At 31.5% G+C, this 27,680-nt stretch overlaps 6 protein-coding genes across 7 annotated transcripts; 4 read left to right on the plus strand and 2 right to left on the minus strand.

Moving 5' to 3' along the window:
• Nucleotides 1–411: 411 nt before the first annotated feature.
• Nucleotides 412–25,330, minus strand: LOC108553417 (uncharacterized protein C1orf112). Its single transcript, XM_017908292.1, has 13 exons — nucleotides 25,287–25,330; nucleotides 5,068–5,186; nucleotides 4,818–4,964; nucleotides 4,478–4,698; nucleotides 4,078–4,235; nucleotides 3,613–3,806; nucleotides 2,933–3,078; nucleotides 2,730–2,856; nucleotides 2,498–2,663; nucleotides 2,087–2,318; nucleotides 1,476–1,803; nucleotides 1,185–1,385; nucleotides 412–1,032 (listed from the first exon to the last, which is right to left on the minus strand). Exons 2-13 carry the CDS (start codon nucleotides 5,152–5,154, stop codon nucleotides 412–414), a joined length of 2,628 nt encoding a protein of 875 aa, XP_017763781.1. The 5' UTR covers nucleotides 5,155–5,186; nucleotides 25,287–25,330.
• On the plus strand, nucleotides 8,029–15,805 carry LOC108553419 (uncharacterized). Its single transcript, XM_017908296.1, has 8 exons — nucleotides 8,029–8,241; nucleotides 8,348–8,953; nucleotides 9,043–9,963; nucleotides 10,251–10,587; nucleotides 13,750–14,074; nucleotides 15,224–15,341; nucleotides 15,408–15,568; nucleotides 15,739–15,805. Exons 1-8 carry the CDS (start codon nucleotides 8,056–8,058, stop codon nucleotides 15,797–15,799), a joined length of 2,715 nt encoding a protein of 904 aa, XP_017763785.1. The 5' UTR covers nucleotides 8,029–8,055; the 3' UTR covers nucleotides 15,800–15,805.
• On the plus strand, nucleotides 16,599–20,228 carry LOC108553418 (E3 ubiquitin-protein ligase LRSAM1). Of its 2 annotated transcripts, XM_017908293.1 has the most exons (13): nucleotides 16,599–16,755; nucleotides 17,106–17,348; nucleotides 17,420–17,833; nucleotides 17,913–17,942; nucleotides 18,175–18,276; nucleotides 18,367–18,475; nucleotides 18,600–18,761; nucleotides 18,839–18,938; nucleotides 19,004–19,247; nucleotides 19,332–19,457; nucleotides 19,540–19,734; nucleotides 19,819–20,022; nucleotides 20,103–20,228. In XM_017908293.1, the coding sequence occupies exons 1-13, from the start codon at nucleotides 16,705–16,707 to the stop codon at nucleotides 20,226–20,228; spliced, it is 2,106 nt and encodes a 701-aa protein (XP_017763782.1). In that variant the 5' UTR covers nucleotides 16,599–16,704. The 2 variants fall into 2 exon arrangements, with proteins under 2 accessions (XP_017763782.1, XP_017763784.1); XM_017908295.1 differs by lacking the exon at nucleotides 17,913–17,942.
• On the minus strand, nucleotides 21,239–21,938 carry Chrac-14 (DNA polymerase epsilon subunit 3 Chrac-14). The gene is made up of 2 exons (XM_017908298.1): nucleotides 21,800–21,938; nucleotides 21,239–21,637 (listed from the first exon to the last, which is right to left on the minus strand). Exon 2 carries the CDS (start codon nucleotides 21,613–21,615, stop codon nucleotides 21,277–21,279), a length of 339 nt encoding a protein of 112 aa, XP_017763787.1. The 5' UTR covers nucleotides 21,616–21,637; nucleotides 21,800–21,938; the 3' UTR covers nucleotides 21,239–21,276.
• On the plus strand, nucleotides 22,654–24,545 carry LOC108553420 (gamma-soluble NSF attachment protein). The gene is made up of 8 exons (XM_017908297.1): nucleotides 22,654–22,856; nucleotides 23,019–23,086; nucleotides 23,161–23,245; nucleotides 23,346–23,363; nucleotides 23,440–23,647; nucleotides 23,721–23,969; nucleotides 24,058–24,300; nucleotides 24,408–24,545. The coding sequence occupies exons 1-8, from the start codon at nucleotides 22,807–22,809 to the stop codon at nucleotides 24,543–24,545; spliced, it is 1,059 nt and encodes a 352-aa protein (XP_017763786.1). The 5' UTR covers nucleotides 22,654–22,806.
• Nucleotides 25,331–26,082: 752 nt separating the features above from the next.
• On the plus strand, nucleotides 26,083–27,655 carry LOC108553422 (syntaxin-10-like). The gene is made up of 2 exons (XM_017908299.1): nucleotides 26,083–26,373; nucleotides 27,447–27,655. The coding sequence occupies exons 1-2, from the start codon at nucleotides 26,339–26,341 to the stop codon at nucleotides 27,652–27,654; spliced, it is 243 nt and encodes an 80-aa protein (XP_017763788.1). The 5' UTR covers nucleotides 26,083–26,338; the 3' UTR covers nucleotide 27,655.
• The last annotated feature ends 25 nt before the right edge of the window (nucleotides 27,656–27,680 follow it).

The raw sequence follows: 27,680 nt of genomic DNA on the forward strand, positions 1-27,680 counted from the left end.
TCCTGCTGACCGTATGTGAGGTATGATTTCGTAAGTGACTGTATCTACTGTAAGACCTAGTATGTATGCATGGATATCACCATCATGGTATGTATAGATGGTCATCACACGTGTGTATATTACGTCAATTTTTACACAACAGTTGCATTAAATGCATTTATTACCATAAATCGTATTCGAATATTTATTTTTAAAGTAATTCGTAAATATATCTTTTATTCAAATTTGCTACGTTATACGTTTATATACATTTTAATCATTATCTTTTGTACAAGTATAGACGATACTTAATGTAAATGGAAAAATATTTGTATTTATCTGTTTAGTTTATCTAGTATCATATAAGATACAGTATATGTACTTATACACTATGCTATATAATTTATTTCATGAAATATACGAAAATAAAACTCATTTGGATTCAGTTAAATCCAAAATCTTCGCACAAATTAATCGCAATCTTCGTAAGGTGAACCTTCCAATGTCGCGATTCTTTTTCAAAATATCATTCAATTCATCGCACATTTTGTTCACGTGTTCATCAAAGTCATTTAAAGATCGAGTTTCGTCAGAACTTTCAATAGACTGGGTCTCTAATTTAGCGAGTTTTTCGTCTCTTTGAGAATCATCATAATTGTTGCAGACGTGATAAACATTTTGAGAATGTTTCGCTACATATCGCAAATAATCGGAAACATCTGATAAGTCTTGAAATTCGTAATAAGTCGTGCCAGAGAGATAAGCTGGTAAGGAATCTTTTAACGATAATTTTTTTGTAACTGCAGCAGCCATTTTAGTAACAAGATCCTCATTGGGGCACGTATGAGCTAGTTTATCGAATGATTCAAAGGCTTCCTGTCGTACCCATGGATTATCGCTTTCCAGAAGTCGACAGTTGAGCTCTGCTAATGCATTGGCAGTTTTAATTCCGCAGTTACCAAAATGGTTCTTATTGGCCCTCAAATAATGTGACGCGATCACCTTTACGTGTGATGGGAAACATAAGAATGACGTCAGCACGGCATCTAATATCTGAAATCGTCGAAATGTCATTCACTGATATATTTTTGCACAATTTATCAACTGAATAATAAAGTTTTTAAGAATTGATCTCATTATCGTTATATATTAATATCGAATTAACTATGCATAGTATGAATTTAATTCTGAATAATTATGCATACCGAAGAAAAGATGTCGTCTTGTATTTTCTCTGGTTGCATAACACTGAACAGTTTCGACATAAATTCCGACAGTATATCCAATTGTCTGTCTTCGAAAATTTCAATCGTGCTCGCGATAGAGTTCCATATCTGACAAAGAATACGAACGATGCTTTCTTCTCCAGTGCAATTTAGTTTCCCAATCAGTGATATCAGCATTATCTTTTAACGAAGAAAACGGTTGTTAAATTTCGTATATAGTAAAGTCGATCGGAAACCTGTTTAGAACTTATTCATATGAACAAAGCTTACGAGGCGATTCCAATTCTTTACGGTAGGCTGTCGCTGTAATTCAGCAAAGGTACTCGAGATCTCGTTTAATACGCAAGCCAACCGATTTTGCAAGAATGATTTCGTTTTTGATGGCAAAAATCGTGCAAGTGGTAGCCAGGACAGATTTTCGAGATCATCGAACTCTACTATAAGAGTGTGTTTCATTTCGTCCGAAAGCAAATTGTACAACCTTCCGATTAAGTTCTCCAATATAACGACCTCGAGACTGCTGCTGCGTCTCATTAGAGCAGCATAAACTTTCAATAGATATTTCAGATGACTAGCGCATAGTTCCGAAGACGCAATGCTAAAAGATATAATACATTACAGAAAAATGAATAACATTCAGAAAGTTCATTTATATCGAAGGAAAAATCGGCTTTGGTAAAATATATGTGCATCTAATAAAAGATTGCACAGTATCTTATGAATAATCATTTTTAAATTACGGTATAACACGTTTTAAGAACGTAATTATAATATTCCATCGTGACAAATTCAAAAAGGAATATCGAGTCATGGAAGCCGATTTTAATTGCGACACTTGCGATTATGACTTATGCAACGTTAGAAGTATGTAATTTACAAACCGATCAATGAAACACCAAATATCTGAACTGAGCAAGGAACTCCAAAGTTGATTGCTTAGTAAATGTTTCAACAAAATCAATTCGACAGCGTGAAATCCATCGGTAGGAATTTGACTAATCAAACCACAAATTGGCACTATTGTGGCTTCGTATAACGAAGCGGACCTCGGTCTTTCTCCGATGTCGTGTACGCCCGGTAATCTCACTTGACCCACGCAAATCTCTTCTTGTACTATTTGATGGCATAAATTTAAATGTTTTCAAAATTCTGCAAACTCTAGCTACGTTCTTTTTACGTCCAATGTCAAGGTTTTTTTTTTTTTTAAAGTCATCTAGTGACTTTAAGTAACTTTTTTGACATCGTGTAAGATTTGTGAATTGAACAAATATTAAACAAGATAGAATACTTACTAAAATTAATGTTGGTTAATGCGACATCGATGATCGACTCAGCACCCAATGTCCATTTACAATGATGCTCGTATGGCATGTTGATTAATTTTTTCATAATACTAATTGTTAACAAGTGATAGCCTAACTTATCAATGTTTGTTATATTTCTATATTCGAAAAACGCCTAAAATATATCGCAAGTATCAAATAATATATGAATATCCGATTTAAGCATATAGGATAGACGAACCTGCTTGAAATCGGAAGACTTGAAGATGGTATTCAGAAATGGCTCTGATCCCTTGTAAATGTGGACGTTTATTAATTCGATAAATTTTTCATCGATTTCAGATTTTTGTAAGCACAGTGGGGAACATCTGACGGTAAGTAATGACACGATAATTTTGAACGAAACAAAAAGAACAAAATAGGAAAGAACATATAATTAAATACCTGTGCATTTTTAACAGCAGTTCGATTACAAACGGAAGGACTTCATTATTTATGTGTAAACAATAAGCTACACATAGTCTATCCAAGATTTTTAACGAATGGCCAATCACTTTTATTTTTCTTTCGTCGACCCGATCAGTCGAATCCTACGAAAACTCGATTATACAAGTTTGCAAAAATTGAAAAATTCTTGAAATCATACGTGCATACCTATGTATATACTTCTACAATATATAACTTGCCTTCAGTAACTATTCTTCGGTATTTAGTATTTAATAAACCGTGAGATTTCTTAAATAGTAAACTGATACTATTGATATACGTACCATGATAACATTTAAGACACATAATACGAAGCAAAATAACGCGAAGAAAAAATTTAAAATACTGATTATATCCAGATTATATTTCAAATAATATTTTAAATGTACCGTGAGACCATTTGAGACAAATAATACGAAGCAAAATAACACGAAGAAAAAATTTAAAACACTGATTATATCCAGACAATATTTCAAATAATATTTCAAATCTATGAAAATTAAGTTTCTTGAATTGCGAGTCATAATGAAATTAATTCAATGATGTTAACCATTTTACAAATTCAGTTATAAAAATCGGAACTTATATTTTCTGTTGACTACCAGGTTACTAGGATAAAACTTATTTCTAAAACGTACTTGAGAGAACGAGAGCATCGAGGATATGTCTTTCGCTAGATGTGCAAGATGCAGAGTAACGCTCGTAGCTTTTATTCGTTTTACTGGATGTTGATGCGTAATTGCCAATTTGCCAAATACTTTTGACGTTTCCACGAACGTTTTCAGATCCAATTCGCGAGAAATGGTAACGAATAATCCGATCGAATCGATTACTGTTGCGAACAAAATACATATGAGCAAAGGGAATCCACTTTATTCGAATTTACAAAATGAAAGGAATATTATCAATATATTTGCAGATATTACGATAATATACAAATATTAATTTCAAATAACTATTCCAAATCTTCGAAATGAATATTGATAATATCAAATGGGAAATTGAACAGCGCAACGGTGTTCTCTTTCCTCTGTTTGACGTATTAGATGAAGATAAAGATGGCTCAGGTTAAAGAATCGTTAAGACGTAATAGGATCGCTTACCTTTTACCAACAGTTCCGTTTCCAATTCCATATCCGTGTCGAAGACTATTACACCGTCTAAAGTGGTCAGGAATAGATTCAAGATCGTTTTCGTCTTGCGAAAAAGATTCGTTAATTCCTCCGATACGTCCTCGAGCAAAGCACCATATAATTTTTTACTGTAAAAAGAACGAAAGTTCTACTTAATCGCGTGAAAATAGCCGTTTCCAAGCTTAAAATAAGAAATCACTCGAGTTTACTAACCATGTATCTTTATTTGATCAATAAATAAAATTATAACAAACAACCGAATGAGTTAGAATAACTACTTTCAGAAATTTTATTTTTAAATTATTTGTATACGGTATATTTAAATATACATTATATACATTATGATTGAGAAATCCTTTGACAATCTCACCTTGCTCTGCAATGCTCGAATATTAATCTAATTACGAGAAGCACGTTCTCCAGTATGCATCTGAGATTAATGGCGGGCGTCTTGCAAAGTTTCGACACGCGTTCTATAGATTTCTCCCATACACTCAGTAATTCATTGCACACGAGCAATTGTCGTTTTGTGTCTTTAACTGGGTCCCCGTGTACATTACTATTTATCGTTTCGTCAATCTGCTTCAAAGCCTTTGAACAAGAATAAACATGAAAATTATAATAACACCTTACACTAAAGATTGGTCTTGTAAGATTTTACAATAATATTGGGACTATAATTACTAGGATAACGTTATCTTTGTGTTTACCTCGGATAAAAGATGATAAGCGAAAGGAAACGTTTCATTGAAAATTTTTTCATTTAGTAAATTATCCGGACACGAGGATAAACATTGTTGCAAAGCCTGCTGCAACAATTCTGCGTCGTACTTCACGGTTAGATTCTCCAAGGCATCGTGAACATTGTTGAGTTAGGGAAAATATGTGGATACAACTTGGTATCGCCCATAACGTGATTGTTTAAAAAATAGGAATATAGCATTATTATGCAAAGGATATTTTCAACTTGGACCAATAATCCTCGATACTTTTGTCGTTGTCGGAAAAGGAATCTTCTAGTAACGAGGTGAAAGAATCGCTCGCCATTTCGCAACGTTCGTGATATTAATCCTCGATATCTGTAAAAGACTATGTTTATAATACGTAAAGTCATTGTAATGTTAATATATATAATATATAATTTGTTTGCTAATAATAAAAGGTAGTGATCGTTGGGATCTTCGTACCCTAACTACCCCTTTCATGCTACATACATAATTATTGTCGCGCTAAAACAAGTGACTGTATCCTTTCTAGTTTCTGCGAATTTCCGTGGGTATAAATCACGTTTCAAACGTACTAGAAAATAGTTGGCGAAATAATTTATAATTCCGTTTCTCGTGTCGCGGGCAAATCAAGCGTCCATCAATCGCGATGAGACGGCTTGATCGTGAAACGAGGCCTCGAAAATTTCTTGGCAAGCCTCGCAAGTCGAACTTTCCAGTCCTGATAGAGCACGATAGACAGTCGTTCCTTCGGAAACAGGAACAGGGATGGCCAAACTCGAACCGTGAAATTATAAAAGTCAAATTTTTACCACCGTGAATGAAAACGTATAAATATTTCGCTACAAAACGCTTCTAATACATTATGCTATTTAATATCGTTCTCGGTTCATATTTTACTTACGTATAGATGATTTATTTATAACATTTTCACGATTTAGAGGGTAATTAAGCAACGTAACTAAATAAAGTTACATTTATTCGTGTAAACAAATAAGAATCTGAAATAGAAATAAAAAAATAAGAAAATGGATTCCCATCATTGATGAACAAAGCTTTGTGTTTCTGTAGAAACTGTATGTCACAATTTCAGAAAGTCCTCATTTAATCGTTAATTGGGTTAAAAAATATATAATTTACATGTTTCCAAGAAGAAAAATCATCGATGTACCGAACTTTAACGCTAGATCTATCAAAATGGTCAAAATGTCTCGTTTCAGGTATTTTATTCCTATTGTTCCTAATAACATACAACTATCTTTGACAAACTTAAAAAGAAGTTTTATTCGATTAAAAATATGTAATTATAATTATATATAATCATTTGTCTTCATGGCACTACTACAGTTATTATCATTTATTTATAAAGCATTTAATTATCCATTATAGGTCGATGATTAAACGGCGAATGTCTAGAAAGTGAAAATATGTGACATGCGGCGTTTCTATCCATCGGTATTGCCCATCCCTGAGGCCGAAGCACGTCGAAGTCGCTGATAAGAGGTGCAATTACAGCGGCAAGCGCTAATGGGCGAGTTCTCTTAATTTTCGGGAATTCAGCGTGGCCGAGTTCCGGGCTGAAAGTTTCTCGTTTAAATCCTCGCAGCGTTGAAGAGTGACTTTCGCGGACGAAGGGGCGGGCAAGAAAGAGACGAACGAGATGGAACGAATTCGAATGATCGCCGATGCCATGGTAACACCGGACAACAAGCTGTCAGATGATAGGTAAAGTTTTGATCAATAATACTGGGTGACTGCCGGCTGAATTCGAGTTTGCCTCTCGTATGACACGTTCCCGCGAAATTGAGCCTTTCAGTCCAACTCGAACACGCTCGCAACACCTTCGATGAACAATATCGAGCCAGAAGCTCTCCGGTGCCAGAAATTACGAACGGAAGACACGTGACGGAATTCGATGACTACGAGAATACGAAGATGCAAATTTATAGTTTCGTGAATGAACGATTGATTTTTTACATGGGAAATCGGGACACGTTTTGACTACACAGTAAGAAATTTTCGAAAGAAGAACTCTGAGTTCTAACGCTAAAACTACCGACCTGTATTATGTACCTAAATATAGTGTACATAATTGACGCTAATTAAAGCGGTACAGGGAAAATAAAGAAGCACATGTAATTACTATTCTGTTTGAATGAAAATCAATAGTAACTTTGTCAAAAGCGGCTGGTAAAATAAAAACTTTGGTAGTTCCAGTGTTAGTTGATTATTTTTAAGAAAAATTGTTGTAACTTAATTATAATGAATCTAATCTATACTTGAAGTGTAACAAGTCAGGAAATATTAATAAAAATATGTACATATATTCTCCTTCGAATACAATAATAATTTACATTATCGTTTGTACACATTGGGTCATAAATGAATAAAGTAAATATGGATTAGCAGAGTAATGTAACGTAACTTTAAGCCGTTTAATTTTATTTTATTTTCCATATAGCACGCGCAATAAAGATCCTTATCGATCGATGAACACCATCCATTAAGTAACCGAGTCCAAACATAACTCATGCTCTTTTAATCACATTAACGCGCTTAAAATGAAAAAATTGTAGAAAATCTCTGTAAAATAAAACGTAAGAAATACGCGAAAATGTAGAGCAGAAAACAAAACACCCACTGCAACCCTCAGGGTGTCTCACGTCTCGTGTTACACCACTGATCGTGAATCAGAGGGCAATGCATGTCGAGTTAGCGTACGTGAGTGAGTTCGACTACCCTAGCATTGCTCTGACGGTGTGCTGTGATCAGAATAACGGTGTGTTAGTGTCGGGCGTCGTTCGAATTAAAGGGAGCAATACATCGTTCAACCACCCCTTCGCTGGGAAGAGGGTGGAAACGACAACGTGTTAGTGGCTCCGGTGGTGCACACGGGCACCGATTGCTAGTGGTGGGTAGGTAACACGAAGGTAAATCGGTGAAATGGCAGTGGTGGTGAACGATCGTGTCAGAGGGCAATGGATGAAGTTAGTCAGTCGGCGTTTGCTCGCGCCGCCACCACGATGGAAATTCATCCATCGTGCTTACGTTTCGATCCTTCGTATAAATCGTGAACGCGTCGAGTGAGTACCGATTTGCTAACACCATTGAAAATTATTGGAAACTGTCGACCTTATTTTCTCTTCTCTCTGTTCCTTTTTCATCTATCTGAGACACAGTAGAAAGATAGAATGTAGCCTCGGTGGTGATCACCAGCACCGGAATGTCAGGGTTCGAGAAACCGATCAGACCGATCAGACAATTATCCTTGCAACCAACTGCACCACATCGTCAACAAATTAGACGACAGAGATCCGCGGAGGATGATAAATCGTTGCAGATCTGCGCGAGTCCCTTCGCACGTGGCAAGCGTGGAACGAGCGGTAAACCTAGCTCCGAGAGACCTAAGGTACCGTCTGAACAATGTTTTACTTAACGTTTATCTTTGAATGAAACATTGTCATTTTCTTAAACACTCGTCCGATTCTGTGACGGTGATCGATGGTGAATTTCAGGTTCGCGTTGCTTGGAAAGAAAACCGTCCAAGGAATGAGGAAGAGCTTGGACAAGTTGAAGTGGTGGCTCGTCAAATTCGTGGACGATCCAGATCGAGCACTGGTAGATCTAGGGGTTTCGTCGGAATGGATAAACCTACGATTCTTTACTCTAGGTTAGAACTGGCAGAGAGGCTGAGACTTGCTTGGAAACATCGCGAGAAGAATAAAGCTAATATCAATATCTTCCTGGCTCGTGAAACTTTAGACGAGAGATGCGAGTCTCAAACATCGACTAATACTACGATCACTGCACCATCGTCTCCTGTACGAAAGAAAGATGAAAGTGAGACCGAAGTTCCTCTGGTTAACAGTTGTAAAATAACGCAAGATGAGGGAAAGGAGAAAGAAATAGCGGAAGTTATCACTAAAAAATCGGTGGAACCTTTACCACGAAACAATGATACGGCTGTTCTGAGGAAAAATAACGACAAGTTAGCACTTGACTTTCTTCATCCTTCTACCAAGATGAAACAAACTCTAACGTTGGAAGAAAATAAGGTTTCTGCTGATACGAAGAACAAGGAACGAGAGAAGATTGAAGCAAGGAAGGAGCAACCGAACGAGGTATAATTGGTTATTACTTAGTTATTAGTTATTATTAGTTATTACTCATTTTTTATAAATAATTATTAAACACTTTCTTCTTATTTAAGCAAATATCGAAGTGTTCGAGCATCGACGAGTATTCTTCTAGTACAAAGAAGAAATCCTCGATAGGCACCGATTGTACCAATTATCGCGTTATGTCTACCACGTTCCCATCGATTAAAATCGAAAATTCGACCGTGGGAGTTACAAAAGCGACGAAGGAGGATTTTTCATCGGCTAAGGAGAAGCGTGCAAATTTTCATAGTGGTACCAACCGAGCCTTCCTCGACCCAAATAGATCGCCAACAGAGTTCAGATGGAATTTAGTGTCGGACAAAAATGCACCTCAAAAACTGTCGACTGATAATCGTGTCACGATTATAGATAAGAATTCTTTAAATCGAACGATCACGGAGACCAAAGAGAACATCAGCAATGAGAAAAACGTGTATGGAGAAAATGTCCCTGAATTTCAATATAACTCAACAAACGAGAAAATCGTAGTGCACAAAATTGCCACAGATGGTAAATTAGCGTCTGTAATTGATAAAAACGCGAAAAATAAAACGGTGATCGAAAAGGGAGATGCTCTATCAGATAACAAAACGTTAACTCAAAAGACAACCGAGGCTAATCAATCTAATTCGACAATTAAAAGAATTATAGCTACGAGTACGATTGTCGAGAACAAAGATAATTCTACGATCGATAAAACTGGATCGTCACAAAACTCATTGGAAGCAAGATCTAGCTCGGTGAACGAAAGAAATTCAACACTGAAGAAGACAGAAAATCAGAAAATCGATCAAAGATCGAGAAGGACCAGTTCTGCGCCACCACAACGACGTTTGGAATCATCTTCGGCTAATAATCGCGTTCATGTTAACATCGTGCTCGATTCCTCGGGGAAAAATAGGACTCAAGAGAAGCAAAATATGGATTATAAAAGTAACGCGATAGAGAAAGGGGATACGGCTGTGACTAAGGTATAACATTTTTGTTTTCTCTTTTTTAATTAACATTATATCGATTATATCGAATTTATCTGATATGGCGAAATATTTTTCAAGATATATCGATACTGTTGCAATAAATGTCTTTGGAAAAATAGCGAAATATTTTATCTTTATCGCAAACAAGCTTTTATATAAAATTTTTACAATATTCCTCCTACTCTGTAATTACTATCCAAGATATTTGTTCGATGCTTTACTCGATGGAAGAAGTATAATGATGTTTAATTCGATGTTTAATTGATATTAAACGTAATTAGATATCAACGAATCGATCGGTGAGATCGGCACCATTAAAGAGACGCTCAAAGAGTGCCAAAAGACGTTTTTGGGGCGGTGGTAGCTGCAAAAACGACGAGGACGGGAAATCACGAAACAAATCGGGTGGCCGTGCAAGGAACTCGATCGATGCCAGAACGATCGACATCGTTACAATGGTATCTCTTGTCAGCTCTGCGGACAGCGACAGCGATACCGAGAGTTCTCTTAGGGATGATAAGTTAATCAACGAGTTACGCAGCAAGCTACCGACCACGTCGATCATAAAAACATCGATTAATTCAGCTTTGAGTAGCGCGAGGAAGCCTATCAAGACAGGTACATCGTAAAATCTTGATGCTTTTTAGTTCTAGAAAGAATAGAATTTGCTAGAAATCAATTAACAATTCGAGGTCATTTCTCTTGGCATAAATGATTTCATGGATGATTTTACTTCCTAAATTCAAAGTTTGTTTTTTTTTTTATAGCTACTTTACTGTAGAACAGCTATTCTACAGCTCACGTTCTCTAATTTTCAAAAATAAAATATCATATTTGAGTATATCAATATATATGCATGACACTTAACTCCTTGCACCGTAATGACGAGTTTAACTCAATCTGGGTTTTTCATGCCTAAAATGGCACAGAGATGAGTTACGCTTTTCGTACTAATAACAAAATTATACTTAACACGTTTTAGTAGAAATAAAATTCATATAAATTCTAAAAATTTCTATAATTGAAAAAAATTGAAATTACTGTACCGATTAGGCAAAATTAGATACTTTTTCAATGCGTTAAAAATAAAAAGTTTTTATGTGCCCAAGGTAAAGTTTTCATCTGGTGATTTATGTTCTCCCAAAGGTGATTAGATTATTAAGGTACGTTGCGAATGACAATATTTCCTACACTTGCGATGGAATATCGTGCAAGAATTTAATAACACACGTGCGCGTGTAAAGACGGCCGTGGAATGATAATTGAACGAGTTAATTAGAAGCGACGCAAGACACGCGAGCCGCGGATGCCGCGAATTATTTCGAAATATCCACCATCGTCTTTCGGTACTGTCTTGAAGTACCAGGAAAAGAACACATACCAAACGCGGCGTTAACTTTTTGTTCATTATCCGCACGAATCTTTACGCAAGCTTCGACAAACTTTTAAAGCTTCCTCCACACGGAAGATCTGTACTTTCGTGGATCGCTGAGCAAACACGTCACTTATCGGATCGTTTGAAAGTTATTAGGCGTAGATTTAGAATGACTTTCTCATTTGCACGTAGGGACTAGTCTACCTTAGTTTCCGAAATATTTGCAAAAATTTGTCCACGTTATACAGTAATATTGTTATCTACACGTGCATACTCGTGACAATGCGTGATAACCATAGACTCGCCAGGAATATTTCAAAAGTTAAAACAACTTAACATTCGTGTGCAAAGAAAAAAGTTATTCCAAATCTTCACTTCTATTAAAAAATCGTCAAAATTGGAGAATGAGGGATTCATCGATAAGTTCGCCAGTTATTATAATCAAATTTGGTTTCTCCATATAACTTTACTAAACCATCATATATCACTTATTATCACATATATGTAAGTATATACATAACGTTGGTCATTAGATTACTAGTTATTATGGAACAGAGTGTTCATTCAAAGGTAAAAGGTTAACGGTAAGCAGTCCGAATTTTATTATTAGTTCTCTTATGGTCTTCCACTGAAACATACCGATAATAATACACTATGGTAGATCTATGCTTACGCCAATGCTTTGAGATTCCTCACGTCGCGTGTCGTGTTTGGTTGGATTTTCTCACCATCTCTTTTTGATCTCATTATTCACCTTGTCACTTAATCTAAATTGTATGTATCATAGCCATGACGAATAATATGCTAGAATTCAAAATATACGTGAGATTAGGCGTGTTACTTCCAAATTGACCAATTTTACGCAACTCCTAGCAAGAGCTTCAAATTAATCACTCTGATTTCCTTGTAATGGGTCCTTCTGAAATTTACATTTTCGCCTAAGCTCCATCTAACAGATCTCCATTTACAATTTCATCCGATTTCTGTTCGCGTATCAATTTCCCTCGATTCCTTTTCTTCCACTGAATTGTATGAGTGGTACGTGAAAATTCCTGACGGTACCTTTCACACTCGAATCATCCATAAAATCGTTTCAACAACGACTTCGTTCTTTTAATACGTATACCGTCGCTAATTAAAGGGAACCTCTATCGTAGAACGACATGAAACCCGTGAAGACAATAAGAGGATCGAACACGTTAAATCGACCAAACTTCTTCTCTATTACGCCACTGACCCTGAAGCAAAATATTCCATTGAAACTCGCCACGTAATCGGGTTTTAATAATTGCACTTCTATTGATGGCTGTTCGGTCAGGGTAAACGCCGATACGATTTAACGATGAAACTTCTAAGAACAAATGTTCGTAAAGTGTAAGCTCTTAGGGATCACGGTACGGCGTTCTTCGCGGTTTCAGCATAATCGACGTTAGATTACAACGAAAAGGAAGGAAAAACATTGAAAGATCTGTAATTGCGAGAAGAAATATAAAATAAAGTAACGACTCGATAGATGAATTTCCAATTTTTTTCTTCTTTAATTTTTTAGCTCGTTATTTTATCGAGGACAACATTTTCTCTTGCCACTATAGTAATCTTTCTTCATGGACTTTAACTTGAGGACTATCATAAGCGTCGAAGTAACTCGTTTCAGATCTTTTACTTTAGCAGTTGCTGAAAGTATGCACACAATTTTTGACAGAATTAACATTGATTTTCATTCAAATAAGATTATCAGATATAAACTGTATGACCTATATTTAGATACAGATCGACGATCTAGTTTACGTTACAGATCGATAGATCTAGTGTAAATATCGGTATTCGTTTTCATAAGTTCGCATTTGTGAACAGAGTTTATGAGTAGCGAATAGGGTAAGAAGGGAAAAGGGTAGAGATGGAATACGGTTCGTGGAAAAATATTGGGTAGTTCATTTAGTCGTGTAAAACCGAATCGATGACACGAGATATCGTTTGGCCCAGTTTTCGGTAAACGGCCAAGTGTTACGAATACCGGCCCATTAAATCAGGTTACTCGGTAAACATACTTATCGTGACTATAAACTTCACCGACTCGATATTACCTTGATACAATTGAATTGACTATAAAAATCTCAGCCAATGCCACATAAAAACGCGATCGAACAATGTTATTCAAATGGAAGCGATTAAATAGCTGCACCGTTTCGAACCTACCGTGACTATCGTCGTTCATGAACGTTTCAACTTTAATTCCAATATTTATTGACGCGAAATTTCGAAGAAACTTTTAAAACCTAAACGAATAAGATTTCGTCAGTTAGTACGGTTACTTTCGTGCGTCTGTCCAAATTATATATTAATTGCGATTTGGTTCGAACGATCGAACCCTCGAGATCGTTGGATGAAATAAAGTCGTGGCGCAGTTTCCTTTCAGAACGATTCCATCGACGAGGATTCACCGAGGGAGCAACAACCCTCGCCAAAGGAGGAGAAAAAAACGACACAACCGTGGCTGGCGATCGTTAACCAGCGTGGAAACGGTGGTATTTCGTCGAACGATGAAACCGTGTCCTGGAGGACGGACGCTGCTGGTTTAGCCCTGCCTGTTCTAGCATTGATTCACGACGTCGAGGAGCCGCTCGACGTCCCGTTGACTGATCGCGAAAAGAGATGCCTGGCCGTACCTATTGGTGATTTACACGATAAAAAACGGAAGTTACTGAAAACTCGTAGCACGCCATCACGATCGTGAGTATAAAAACGGAAGTAGAATTTCATAGTGCTCTGATGGCACTTCGTAGAGGAATATGATAGAAATTTGTGCCTATTTTGTACTACGTTTCTATACTCCGCTTACTTATATGTATATGTTATTATTTTTTTAAGTATTAAAATTGCGAACAAGTTTCTCATACGAAAATTGTGCCATTCGATGGAGACAATTTCATAAAATATCTAAATTTTTCTTTCATCGTTGTTTATATATACATATATTATTTTTTTTTGTTCTGAATGAAAGTGTTTCCACTATTGCGAATTTCTTACTCGTTTCAAAACGTTCCAATGATATATCTGAAATGTATATACGTTTGATAATAATTTATCAGATATGAGTACTATTACTAAGAAAGTTCAAGTTCAATTAGTATCTGTTGCTGAATGCGTGTTATATATATATATTATAATGATTATATTAATTTGTTAAGTCCTTGAGTACACGGATTCTTTCTATTTATAATTCTATATATTCATATGAGTCATGTTATTGTGTTTTTCGTGAAAGGAATTTAATAATCAAGGTATCACTTACATCGTAATATGAAGCAAGTTAAATTATACAAATAAAACAATGGCTTTTTGTTATAAGAAAAGGTCACGATCGAACGGCCTTAAGAATATTTTGCATACTTCGGCATACTTCAGCATCCTTTACTTATTGTGTATTACATTGACGATGAAAAAAGGAAAAATATATAGTTGCGATGTATTAAATTTATATAATATGAAGATAGTGATACCCGGTTATCTATTCGGAAAACCATCAATCTTTCATCAATCTTCTTTTTATTTAATTTTATTATCCATTCACAGCAGGAATTTCGATTGCTCGGGAATTTATATGATATCGTTGAAAGAAAGAAATGGAACGATAAGAGGTCTACGATAACGGAAATAGAGAAAACGATCGTGAACGAGCTGTATTAATAGCCCGTATAATACGTTTCCTCTTTATTCAAGGGTAATAAAAACGCGAGATCGATAAGAGATTTCTCGATATATTCGCCGAAATATCCAGTGGGATATATTTCTTTGTATAACTTTTATTTTGCTTCGCGTTATTTATAATTTTATAATATTATAATTGAAAAAAATACATCAGAATAAATTGTCTTACAGTGGAATGGAAAAACAGATGATATCTTCAAAAGCAAAGATGACGTCAAGAATGGCCGTGCAGAGAACTGAAATTCCCGCACAACAAACCAAAATGCCCATAAATAATTCTCCAACGAATGTAAGACAAATATTTCGTCTCCGAATATATTCATTTTAATTATCAAGAAATTTATGAAATTTCCAGGTAAAATCTGTATTTGTATCACCTTCAAAGGAAACTCTTCAACAAATGCAATCTACACCCGCGGAACCACAGTTTCATACTAACAAAGAAAAAGAATGTTGGCACCTCTATAAAAAAATGTGTGACAAGGGCGTTTGCGTTTCTTTTGATACGGTTTTAAGGTTTGGACGTAAATACTTCTTAATAATTAGTTGTGCGAATTAATATTAAAAGAATGTTCCTATATCTTCTTAAGATTTTGAACGTATTAAATAGTAATAATTCGATGAAACAAATATGTAATTGAGATAAATGAATTAACTTTATTTAAAAGAATATTACAATTTTTCAGGGGTATGCTCACACCAACGGAATATCGATTAAGGAAAAAAGAAGCCTCACAAAATTTGTAACAAACAGTAAAATCCTTGAAAAACTTTCTTCTATTGTTACTTTTGTAAGAAATCGTAGCTGTCTATTTTAATCTCAAAACATCAATCTAAAAAAAAATAACATTCTAATATCTTAAAACAACAAAGGGGCTCGGCAAATAGCGATTTGAGCTTGTAGCTGATACTGTATTTTTAGAATTAGGTACGAAACAATTAAGATTTGCGAAAAGTCTTTACTTTTTTAGCAAATAAAATATTTGAATTGATTGAGTTGAATTTTTAGATGTACATATATGATAACTGCCTATTTTTTTAGAATGTTTATTAACGTATGTAAATACATGATAATGTTTCAGAAATTATAATAATATGAAAAAATGAGATTCGCGATATAAGGGTGATGAAGACTATGAGTAAAGATTACGAGAAAAAGTTGTACGAACTATAATACATGGAAATTTATAAAGATTTAACTGTTTAAAATATAATTGATTATTAGATTCCTGTATTGAATGTTTTGTACAGTATTTGTAACTCGTTTCTTTATATGATAATGTATAGCTCAATAAAATATTTAAATTGTTGTTAGTCATATTTTTCATTCAGTATTATATCTTTACGAATACATACAAAATAAAAGTTTTAAACATTTAAAAATTAATTTATAATCACAAATTGAATTGTATATCTTCTTTTGCTATTTAATATAACAAATACAAATTAAAATTTAATTATTAATGACTTCGATAAAAAATACTAGTTTCAAAGTAATGTTGAAAATTTCTACAGGGTGTCGAAATATTAAGGTACATCACTGTTTCATACGTTTCGCTAACTAACTGTCAATTTAACAGATATTGGCTAGTGTTTTATCAAGTATGTACATAAAATCACGTGTTGGTGGTTGAAGACAAACTGATGGCAGGATGACCTGCACTATCGATTACAAAGCTCGACTGGAACACAAATTATACTTGGTACGTCTCTTAATGAATGGAGGTTAATCATTCATTTTGCTTATATCATGGGTAACCTTGATTCTTCGGCTTTACACTTCCGATATGTATATATGTAATAATTCACATATAATACTTATATTTTTTATAAACCTATATAATGCCTATATAACCCGTATCACTTTTTTAATAATATACACAAATGGATAAATCATTGCGTATTTAATATTTTGTTTTGTTTATTCAATATTGATCTAATTATTTCATTGATAAAAAAAAGTTTAATTTCTCCTAACAATAAAAATTAAATATTAATGCTAATTACTATGAATATTATTAATATTTAGATATGTAAATGTATATTATGATAGGCCAGAGAAAACCCAGAACCAATATTTGATGTGTCTGAATGTGCTTTAAAACATGTACCTTCCGGTATCTATTCATTATGTAAAGTATTCAGAAAGAAGATGCTATGGATGTATGGTAACAAGTTAACTTCACTTTCGGGTGGAGGTGCCTTAAGCGATTTGTCATTACTTGTTGTATTAGATATTCATGGAAACGAATTTACTAATTTACCATCAGATATAATGTGTCTTGCTTCTCTCAAGGTATGTATTATTTCAGTATTAAATTTATTATTGAAGTAACACAAATTATATGTTATTACTATGTATTTTAGGAACTTTATTTACAAGACAACAATATTCGAAAACTGCCAAATGAAATAGTACATTTAAGTAAATTAAATATTTTAAATGTTGCAAGAAACAACTTGAAACAATTACCAGAGGCAATGGGAAAATTAAAACAACTTGCTGTGTTAGATATTAGTCAAAATAAATCTCTTCATAAGCTTCCTAAGTCTTTGGGTTATGCACAACAATTAGCACAGTTAAATATTGATGGATTAAACCTATTGTATCCACCTCAAGATATTTTAAATGGAGGCACAATAGTCATTATAGCATTTTTGGCAAATGAAAGTGGCATTGAATATTCACCAGAAGAGTCTGTTTTGGAAACAGATTTATCGAGAAATATAAATTTTGAGGATCAGCAAGGAGTATATCAGAATAAAAATAATGATGTACAGGTATCATATGCTACAGGACCATAAATTTTGATGTTGCACTTGCACAGTGTGTCTTAAATGTTTTCATTTTTAATTTTAGGCAGCATTACAGAAGCTAGAAAAAATGAAGGCATGTGGATGCTTCTTTTATTTTAGTATGCTTTCAGATATATCTCGCTGCACAGTTACTATTGTTTATTGTAATTTATAAAATACTTACTATATGTTTAAAAGTAAAAATTAATTTATGTATTTATATTATATGTTTAAACAATGTTCAATTTTGCTTGTATTGCATTTGTGTAATATCTTAGTAAATGGAGAAAATAGTTGTCAATTTAAAAATTGATTTTATTTCATAGGAGCATCGTCAAACTGCATTATTGGAAGTTGAGAAAAACATCAAACAGCAACAAGAATACGAAATTGGAATTCAATCAATGTTAAAAGAACATAAAAAGAAGGTATTGAATTTAAAATTATCTATTTACTTCTCATTTTCATTTAAGATCAAATTTATATAATACCTTATGATAAAATACTTCTATTTTTAGCTATTAGAAGATCTTGTTTTACAACAAGCACAATTACGACATGAATTAGAAAAAGTACAACAAGAAAGAGATTCTAATAGAGCACGTCTACTTTGCTATATTTACAATGGTATAATCAAAATATTTTTCAGTCATATTTATCTTATTTAAAATCAAAATAAGAATATTTATAAAACTAAAAAATATTTTCCCAGAATATTGAAACTATTAATATATTAATACTTCTCCTTCAGCTGAGAAAGAAGCAGATAATGTTATCAAAGAATTTTTAAGAAATAGCGAAGAAGAAAGACAAACTCAAGCTGAATTATTAGAACGGGAAAAACAAGAAGAAATGCAACTATTATCTTCATGTCACAAAGAACAATTTTTGTTTCGTACAAAGGATACTCTTCGTTAGTATTAAATATTTAAAAAAATGTATATAATTTATATAACTGTAATTTTATATTTATATATATATTTTTTATAGTTTCAATGGAAAAACTACTTGAAGAAGAACTCCACAAAACTAGAAAATTGGAAGAATATAGTAAATATAGAGATTATGCAGCACAATCTTTGCTCACATTGTTAGTAATATACTAATATGTCATATAAAAATATAAATATACTTAATATTTAACAAATATTTCAGAGAAGTAAGAAATAATGATCATTTAGCACAAATAGTGCAAGATCAAGAAAAGAATAGGCAAAATTTAATTGATACATTAAGACAAGATGAAGTTTTACAGAAGGCTGCTGTTGCAGCACTGTTAGAACGTAGTGATGCACGTTGTTGGAGTATTGTACAACAAGTCAATTTAGTACAGTTACAATTAGCTACACTTACAAACATTGAATTGGAAAGAAGAAAACTAGAAATTAATCAACAACTTGTATGTAATATCTATAATTATTAAAGTCTTTTATATATACTGAATTTTCCATATTATAAAAATATTTATTATTTTACCAAATAGAATGAGATAGCTGAAAAAAGAGTAGCTTTAAGTGCTATTCTAATGAATTTATTAGAACAACAGAAAAACAGAAGAGATCAACTTTTAGAAACAATTAATAATATAGAAGAGCAACGTTGTATTGCTGTAAGCATAAATTTAGATTTGTGCTATCTCTCTATATATAATATGTATATACAATATATGTATAATTATTTTATTTTTGAAGAATTCTAGAAGAAAAAGTCAATTTTGGTTAATGCAATACCAATCTTTAATGGAAACACGTCCTCAGGGCTTATTAGAAATGTTAGAGCCCATGTTAGTGCGACATGTTGCAATAGCGGGTGCATTACATTGTTTGCCATTTTTAGCTTCTTTACCATCTTTACTTCCAGATCTTAGTGATGAACAATTAAAAACTGTATGTTAAATATCAGTTTTTCTTAATCTATACATAATCAATATTTGTTATATTAAAATAGATTATATACTTTTAATACTATAGATTGGCATACATTGTGAAAGTGATCGTACTGCTATAAGACTTGCAGTTGAAAATTACTTAGCAGAAATAAAACTTAATGAATCTAGAATACCTATGACACCCTCTGCACCACCAGAAGAAGCGTGTACAAGTTCTAATGATCAAGAATATAATACTACTCAGAGTATCAATACTGCCGAATGTGTAATTTGCCTTGATTTACAAGTAAGCAAAATTTTTTTAAACTTTATTTAAAAAATTTTGTTAACAAACCTACAATGTTTATGATCGTATCTTTCTTATAGTGTGAAGTAATTTTTCTACCATGTGGGCACCTTTGTTGCTGTTCAGGTTGTGCAAACATGGTTTCTTCAGGTTGTCCAATGTGTAGAAGTGTGATAGATCATAAAATTCACATTGTAAAGCCTTAAAACATGAATGATGTTTTTTTGTAAATAATTCCATTTAGATTACATATCTTCCAAGTTCTATTGCTTTAACGATATATTAATAATTTATTATTTATAAATTTATATGAAAGAATTACTACATATATCCATATACTTTAGACAGTTTCATCTACTATTGTGAAAAACTTATAAAATTTATCCAATGAAATTTGTTTAATTATATCTTTTCCATTTAACAATTTAATTTGATAATATATCTTTGATTTTTTGTAAAACTATGGTTACTATTGAAAGGAAATGTTGGTCAGACATATAAATTTTTTAATCTTGGTATTACTTTTCAATACCAATGATGAAACTTTATAGAAATGAAATAATATAATAACCATATTTAAAATAGATTAAAATTATGTAACTTTTTTATTATTATCTACAATATAAATAAGAAGAAACTACATCTTTGAAAATAAAAAAAATAGAATGAATTGCATTTATTAACACTTGACTACAAATATTAATTTTTATATAAAATGGTCACTGACATATCTGTAAATATAATAGCCTTATAAATACTGTGAAAATTACAATTTTAATCTATTATGGTGGTTAAGAGTTAATAATGCAAAAAAGCCAAAAATAGCGAACAAGCTTTTGTAAATGATAGTTTATATAAGAAAGTTTTTTTATAAAAATTCATTCCCAAGTGCAGTATCTTAAAAATATTCATTAATAAAATATTGATATTTTACCAATGTATATATACTCTTTAAACAAACATTGTTAAAATAAAAAAATTGCAAAATAAAAAATTTTAAAGAAAAATCAATTTGTTTGAAAAAGTAACACAATTTATTAAAGGAGACTTGAATTATTTAAAATATTTTAACTTTTTATACTAATATATTTTACTTCTCATTTTGTAATAATAAATAGAATGTGACAAACATATTAGATTTATACAATAATTGTGTAAAATGTATACTTTTTACATGACATAATATGTTTGCATAATACACGTCAAAAAACCATAACTTCTCTTGTTCCATCTTCCTCCTCTATTATATCATCTTCATCCTTCTTCTGTTGTTTTTTTTTTAGATGTTGCATCTTTTTTTTCTTTTTGAGCTTTACGGAAATTTTCTAAAGATTCCTGCAAGGGATCTACGAACTGGTTAAATTCTATATCATTAATTGCCTGAATAACATCCTGACCACTTATTGTTTTACGATTTCCTTTTTTAGCAATTATATTTGCAGATGATGTTAAATATAATATAAAAATAGAAGATGCTTTTGCTACTGCAGTTCTAGCATCTTTAGCAATTGTAACTCCTTCTGGTAATGCCTCTTTTATAATTCTTGTTACAACTGCATTTGGTAAATTAAGATCTTCAAGCCTTTCAGCCATTTGACGTTTTTATCTATTTATTCTATAAAAATATAATATTGCGAATCGTATAACGTTATAAAAAATGAAAACCTAAACTGTTTGTTATAAATTATACTAAATTATGAAGATATTCTAAGGTTATGACGCAGTATGTAAGAAAAATAATAAACGCAGTAGAAAAAAGAACCACATATTAAATTACCTCGTTTTAAAAATGTTGTCACTTTTGAATCGTTAATTAATTAACTTAAACTAAAATTATACTGAAGTAAAAGATAATAAGTCTTGTTACAATTTCTTCTTATTTCCCGTCAATGTGGTCAATTGTAGATATGTGTAAAATAAATTGAAACTAATACAAATATATAACAACATAAAATTAACAATGAAGTGTCATAGGCATATGAAATCTATATCAACATCTATACTATTACATTTGAACGAATAATATCAAGAATTATACTTTTATTTTTATATACCGTAAATCAAGATTTCAAGTGACCTAACACGAATATGAGACTAAAATCGTTTACTCACAGCACCACCTACTAAAGAATTGAAGACACAATTTCAAACGATATAAAAGCGCTTATAGTAACCTATTACGCTTTTCTTAAACTATATACATATGGATATTATTAATTAAATAATAAAATGTTATAAATAGCTATTTAAATAATTACTTTAATATTATATATTTAATATATTTTTCCATTTTTAAGTAATATAATAAAATAACAAGAAAAAAAATTTTATCTTTATTATATTATTCTACTTGTTTTTATACATTATATTTTATATCTTTTATTGAAATGTTTTTATTACAAAAAAAAGATCATTAAAATATAACAATAATGTGTATTGCTTTCTAAATACAAAATCAAAGTAATTAAAAATCTTCATAAACAAATGTTTCAAATAATAGCAATTCCCACTATAATATTATCGATATGAGTCGTCGTACCGATAAAGTTGAAACTGATACAAAAATGGTTAGATTCCCAGAGCCCTCTATTTCACACACAATGTAATTAAGTGACATATACTGATAAACTAGTCTAACAATATTTAGTTCACACAGAACGAAATCTGTCGTCTGCACAGTAGTTTGATAAGAATCATTGAATAAAGAAAACTAATTCTGAAATTGACAGCTTTTGCAATCATTAAGTCGAGGGGCAATTAAAGCAAAGCACCATTCGGAGAAAAATGTCAAAAATCGAAGAAGGAAATGTTCACATACGACAAGCTGAGAAAAGGTATTGTTAGTGAAAAATGATAAATTGTGAAGCATTGTCAACAATTGATCTGACTTTCGTCAATTTTTTATATAAATTCAATAACACGTATTCTTTTATGACATAAAAATAATTTCGATTTTATTGATCCATCTACTCAAATAAAGAAATTCTATGTTATAGCTTAAAAAGATCAGTGTTAAAATGGAGACCTGATTTCGAAGTTGCAGCCGACGAGTACACGAGTGCAGGTAAAATATATATAAATAATTAACATCATAATATCAAATAATTAATCTAATGTTTTTTTTATTATTTATTTTAGCAACTTGCTTTAGAATAGCAAAGTCTTATCAACAGTGTAAAGATTGCTTAATGAAAGCTGCTAACTGTTATAAAGAAAATAGATCGTATCCTTTAAAATAAGAAATTCATATATAATGCTAAGTTCTTAGTTTTTTTTATAAATTTTAAAAATATATCTATTCTTTAACATTAATTATATGAAAGATGGTTTCATGCTGCAAAGTAAGTTATTTATATCTTTAGTGATGTTATACTTTATATAAAGTATTACTATTTATTACAATATATACAATTGTAGGAGCATTGAACAGGTTATCTTAATTTGCAAAGAGATGGGAAATCTTACAGAAGTACCAAAATTAGCACATAGTGCTTCCTCTTTGTATCAAATGCATGGCTCACCTGAATCAGGTGCAACTGTGCTTGATAAAGCTGGCAAAATGATAGAAGCTACTCAACCACAAGATGCATTAGAACTTTTTAAACGTGCTGCTAACATTGTTATGGTCAGATATAATTTTGTTTGTATAATTAATAATAATATATTTGACAATTATATAGTATGTATTTTTAATAAAGGGTGAAGATAGTCCAAGTCAGGGAGCAGAATATATGAGTAAAGTAGCAAGATTATTAGTAAAATTACAAATGTATGATGAAGCAGCAGATGCAATTCGAAGAGAAATTGGAATGCATCTACAGACAGAACATATATCTTCTGTTGGTAGATTAACAGTAGCATTAGTACTGGTACAGTTAGCTCGAGGTGACCAGGTAGCAGCTGAGAAAGCTTTTAAGGAATGGGGAAATTGCTGTGATGCTCCCGAGGTCAGAACTATATCTCTGAGAAAGATGAATAGATAATGTACCTTCCTAATTAGTTAAAACCATTATATTTATTCCTAATTACTTTTAGGTTAATACATTAGAAATATTATTACAAGCATATGATAATGAAGATGCAGATGCTGCAAGAGCAGCATTAAATAACCCCTTTATTAAACATATGGATGTGGAATATGCTAAACTTGCTAGAGGATTACGTCTGCCACAGCAAGAATATGCATTACCTCCTTCAGGAGTAAGAGCAAATGCAGCAGAATCATATGTATCTCCTAATGCCTTAAAATTATTAGAAGAAACTAGAGATGAAGTTGAAGTAAGCAATAAATTTATTAATTTACTTTAATTTTTATGTGTTTTATAATAAAGTTATCTTAACAAAGAAATTTATTAAAATATATTTTAATCCATATAATTTTTTAGAATATGGGTATTCAAGAATCTGAAGATGCTGCCAAAACATCATCTAAAGATGTTGTTGAGAAAGAACAAGCCCAAGCAGCACCTTCAAAAAATGTAGAAAAAGAGGAAGAAGATGAATATGAAGGCGGACTGTGTTGATTGCATATTCTTATTGGGATTGACATAAATTTATATCTTGAAGTATAAACAAATTTTATTTTTCAAAAGATACTATATTGTGTCAATCCAGACGTATATTTAAAGCCTAAAATATTCTTTGCAATTTCATATATGTATATGTATATATATTAGAGCATAAAAAATATAAAATATATAAATATATATACATATATACACACATATAATTATAAATCTTTAACCTTGTTAAATTATTTAATGCACACCTATTGGCTTAGTGAAACCAATATCTCTATGATGCTTGTAAGAAAATTTTACTTGTTTAAAAGAATAGCTATATAAATAGCTATATATTTCTTTGTATATATTGCAAAGAACTATATAATATAAAATAAATATGTAATATATATGCATTTATGTTTAATAGAATGATGTTTCAGAATATAACCTTTAAAAATACAGTTTGCATATTCATATCAGCTTTGTAAACATTATATTTTTTAGCACTTATAAAATATATTCCTTGGAAATCTACATATGATTATAAGTTTTATGTCAATAAACATGTACAAAATACAAATACATTTTAATAATCTAATTTTATGTTTAAAAACTGTAAAAATATACATAGAAAATAAATTGTTATTGCAAACAAGTGTATATTTAAGTGTACATTTCCTTATATATACAAATCAAAAGAAAAGAGGTTATGTATGTCAGATGGAAATTTATACAAATGTAACACAAAATTTATTCACTCACGAGTTTTATGTTCCAAAATTGCAGACGCCGTTTTCTTCTATGACATATCCTCAGGAAATAAAAACTTTTAATTTAATACTTTTATCTACATCAAAATTTTAAATACATCCCTTCACTTGACGGTTTTGAAAGATTGCCGGGAAATGATATTAACATCGTAATCAATGATCGAAATATACAAATCACATGCAATAATTGAATTAAAATAATATATGTCTATATAATTTTGTTTAAAAATATTTTGTAGAGTAATAAGGTATTTATGATGTTGTTTAGTCATATTATAATTATCTAATTAAAAGTTTTTACGTCTTTTGCATTTGTTTGTTCTAACTTTATTACTATTTACATATAATTAAAAATTGGTCTTGTATAATTCACTATTTAATTGTAAATACTAAATTATAGTAACTATCATATTATGTTAAAATGAAAACTAAATTGAAATATAATAGCAAGCTTAAAATTTGTTCTGCAGTTCATTATCTTGTTTTCAAAAAATTAGCGCGAAATAATTCTTTCGATACGCAAGTTTCAATCTATGGATGTAGACGAGCAAGTATTATCGTACAATGAAATATTATTAAGCAAACAACAAGAAATATAAAAATCTTCTATATTGTTATAAAACTTAATACGTAATGTGATAAAATATCAAATTGTAATATTCATCATCTATGTTTTATTGTAATTTGAATTATTAATTATTGTGTCTTCAATTGACTGTGAACTACACTTTAAGTATTTCAACACGAAATCAATATTACAGTGGCTTTTAGACAGGCGTGTTTGCGCACGAACGTTAAAATCGAATAAATAGTCGTCTGCAAGAAGACTCAAAGCAGACGTCACAATACACCACGACGTTGTGGTATCATAATAGTGGAGCGCGAGTAAGTGTCAATTTGATTATTGTCATCATTTCTGTAAGTATCGGTAGTTCTGTCAAGATCATTTGGAATTTCTACCGATGATCGACAAATCGCGCATACGTATTTCTGTGGGTGCCGTGAGGCGGCGAGAAAGGCCACCTCTTTAAATTAAAAGAAGGAATGACGCTAGAAAATCCGTTCTTTGTCGTCAAGGAGTAAGTAAAAGTTATATATTGTTGTCAATTTTTATTCAGTATTTTTTATCTTCCAAGATTATCATTGATAAATCGATATTAATTTCGTGAAATTTATTCAGTTGTCATTTGAATTTTTGTTATTCCTTTTACAACATTGATAATGTATACATGCATCAGCCCTTTAAGAATAGTCATAAGCTAAATTACAAAGAAATCTTACTTTTGTCCTAAAGTAATTTCTAGTTATTTCAATTCTCGCAGGGAATGTTTTACCATAATCCATTTATTCTGAATCTTATCTTAATACACATACATTATAAACACCTAATCTTAACTTTTTACATATTATTTTGTTCATTAAAATTTTCTCGCTATATTTATCGGAAGTAACATTGAACTTTTTTCGCAATATGTAAGATTAGATTTATTACCATTTCATATTTACGTATGATAAAAAAAATTTATAGATTTTGCCAAATTTTATGCAACATATTTATAAAAAAAAATTTAATTATTACCACTTAATGTTTTGATATTTTAATACATACACGAAATAAGTACTGAAAACTTAAAGCGATAATGTATAATTGATCAATATCTTTTTATCAAAAGAGGATAATTCTTTCTTCATATATCATTATTTCATTTCTTGAATGTTGATTTAATGTATTGGAAAAAAGTTAACGTACACTTATGATATATAAACAAACTTTTATAATATTAAAATAGACGAAAAAAGATTTGTTCCGTTTATTCCGTATCGAAAACAAATTTGTTGATATTTAAAGCATCTTTTTAAATATATAACACTTGTCAAATTGTGCTTAAATATAACATATTTTGTAATATAATATTAACTACTAACGATATTACAATTATGAAGTTTATATTTTTATTCTTAAATATTAAATAGTTTTATTAATTTTGTTTCTTATAAACAATAATGGTTTGTGTTGTTTCTTTACAATACATAAATTTATATTCATATATTTTTAACATACAGTATATTTTTATTAGCAAGATAATATCAAATTATTATTAACTAATTTTATAATTTATGATACAAGTAACATCTATTTTTTGTTTTATAGCGAAGTTTGTAAGGCCTTAAATAAAAATCGCGGTTTATACGGGCGCTGGACAGAATTGCAGGATGTTGTTGTCACGAGTCCTACCGTAAGTGGGGGAATCCCAATTTCACGCGACGAGTTAGAGTGGACTACTACTGAATTACGGAAAGCCTTACGTTCGATCGAATGGGATCTTGATGATTTAGAGTACACGATCCATATCCTTTGATACACACACACAAATATATATATATA

This window comes from Eufriesea mexicana, unplaced genomic scaffold, assembly GCF_001483705.2.
Source record: "Eufriesea mexicana isolate 0111107269 unplaced genomic scaffold, ASM148370v2 scaffold10344, whole genome shotgun sequence".
Lineage (NCBI taxonomy): Eukaryota > Metazoa > Arthropoda > Insecta > Hymenoptera > Apidae > Eufriesea > Eufriesea mexicana.